Genomic DNA, 2,500 nt, shown 5'->3' on the forward strand with positions numbered 1-2,500 from the left:
TATATATATAATATAATATGTATATATATATATACATACACACACACACACCAACATGTATATATATATATATATATATATATATATTTATATTTATGAACGGTAAAGCACTCTACTTACTATGGCCAAAAAACACAATACAATAACTAGATATATTGAAAATCGCATTATGGGTTTATATATATATATATATGTATGTATGTATGTATATATACATATATTATATGTGTGTATATGTATGTATATGTATATATACATACTTGTTTATTTACGCATATATGTCCACGTATGTTTATGAATATATGTATTTATACACACACACACACACACACATATACATATATATATATATCTATATATATAAAAATATATGTATGTATATATATTTAAATGTACATATCAATCAATCTGTCTTTAGAAATTAACATATATATATATATATATATATATATATATATATATATATATATATATATGCGTGTGTGTGTGTGTAAGCGTATGTATATATGTGTATATGTATATTTATATATATATATATATATATATATATATATACACACATATATGTACACATAAGCTTCATGTGCGTAGTGTATAGAGGCAGCGGCAGATGGCATATAGTTTAAAAAGTGTTTATGTAGTCCATGGAAGTCACTTCTTTGTTTTCTTATATTTTAACTGTTCCTTGTTTCAGACATATTTTTTTTTACCAGGCTATAAAATATATTTTAAAACTTTTCAATTTTATTAACAAAATAAGTATAGATCTTCATGAAAATAAAATAATGTTCAATACAAAATGATCCACTGATCTCTATACATGATTACTTAACAATATTTGCCAGAACTCGGAGTTTCAGACTGAGTATTCAGGTACATGATCAGAACAGCATATTCCGGCCTTATGATTCTCGACGCGACAGGTGATCAAGTCGGATTACGGGTCGATGGTATGTCTTAAATAATAACGAAATACGTGCAGGATCATGGGAATGTGTGGTTTCTAATGAAATGAGTAATTGATGAAAAATATATAGAATCGAAGAATGACATATTCATGAATGGGAAAACTTATGAGTGATATACATAGTGACCATCACTTGGCGAGCTGACCCAGTGCCAACTTGCTCCGGTGAAAACTACAGTGCGATGCGAGAGTGCGTAGCTCAGGCGAGGCGGTGCTAGGGGAATGTAACTAATGCTAGCGCGACGCGACGTGAAGCGAGGCGGAGAGATCCGCGGTACTCCGTGTTGTCATTGGGACATGATCTCGACTAGAGCAGGTCTGTGCGGGCACAGGTATCCCCAGGGGAGTTTGGCATCGGACCCAGGCTATAGCGTGTTCCACTGGCAGGGGCCATCGCCGGTGTAGATGCGCTCACTGGCGGGCAGGATACCAACGAGGTACTCGTCCAGCATCTGCAGAGCGGGAACTGAGTGCCCCACACCGCGGAATGCGATCGTGGCATCCCGGCCTGCGTGTTCCATGACGACGTCCTCGCCACCCGGATGCTCCAAGAGGAACTTCGTCACGTCAAACACCTACAGGTCAGAAAAATAACAATAAGGAACCGAATACTCTACATTGTTGGTGAAAACAGCAAATGGGGAATACATTAATGATTATGAATATTCAACCATAATAAAATTGCCTGTGGAGACAGCACGGAAGGCACCTCACCTTATCGTACAAGATAATCCAGCAGTCGTCGAAGGTTTCGTGCTCTGCCACCTCGTTTAGGGAGTAAATGGCCAATCCCGTCTGAGCGTCCTTCGCGCGGTCGCCGTGGGTGTCGGCGCCGCTGCAGGGGTCTCGGTAGCCGAGGGTGTGGGAGGCGAACTCGAGGGTCTGCGCGGCGAAATTGACGAGGGTTTTCGGCTGCAGCATGTACAGGGGCACTCGACCGTATTGGTGCTTCATCATTCCTGTAAGAAAAGGCACAGTATGTTACACTTAGAATCGAATCTCAAAGGTCTATAGTAAGATCAGGCACAAGATGACAAAAAAGTCTTATTAACATAACCGGTACTGAGAGGTACATATTGCCACGATATTTACTGAATTCCACAGTGTTGCAAGTTATCAGAAAGAGAACGAGATGAAAGACTTCATGTACAAGCAAACACGAGAACATCCACGAAAAAAATTGTAGGTCTCAATCAGCATGGAATTTTCCACTCGAGATATGAATCTGTTTTTGTTTACAAACAAAGAGTAACATATATTTGCCATCATATATTCAAATGAAATTTTACAATCACTTCAACAGCGTCAACAAATGCACACTGACCTTTTGTTTATAAATAAGCACTGGAGAAATTCGAATGGTGTGTGGACGCTGACCAGAAACCAAGCAAGCAAGCTCTTTACTCTCTGGAAGAAGCTAGAAGACTGATACTTACCGGCCGACTCACCGTCTTAAATACTCTTTCTTGACCAGCAACCTGACTGTCACACAAACACCGGATCCTCTGTACATGTGCTTTCTCATTTGATCCT

The 2,500-nt window shown here is 38.7% G+C and overlaps 1 protein-coding gene across 1 annotated transcript; it reads right to left on the reverse strand.

The window, feature by feature from the left end:
- Positions 1-726: 726 nt before the first annotated feature.
- On the reverse strand, positions 727-2,444 carry LOC125028841 (cytochrome b5-like). The gene is made up of 3 exons (XM_047618378.1): positions 2,292-2,444; positions 1,682-1,926; positions 727-1,542 (listed from the first exon to the last, which is right to left on the reverse strand). Exons 2-3 carry the CDS (start codon positions 1,922-1,924, stop codon positions 1,333-1,335), a joined length of 453 nt encoding a protein of 150 aa, XP_047474334.1. The 5' UTR covers positions 1,925-1,926; positions 2,292-2,444; the 3' UTR covers positions 727-1,332.
- Positions 2,445-2,500: the final 56 nt, after the last annotated feature.

Source organism: Penaeus chinensis, chromosome 9 (genome assembly GCF_019202785.1).
Source record: "Penaeus chinensis breed Huanghai No. 1 chromosome 9, ASM1920278v2, whole genome shotgun sequence".
Classification (NCBI taxonomy): domain Eukaryota; kingdom Metazoa; phylum Arthropoda; class Malacostraca; order Decapoda; family Penaeidae; genus Penaeus; species Penaeus chinensis.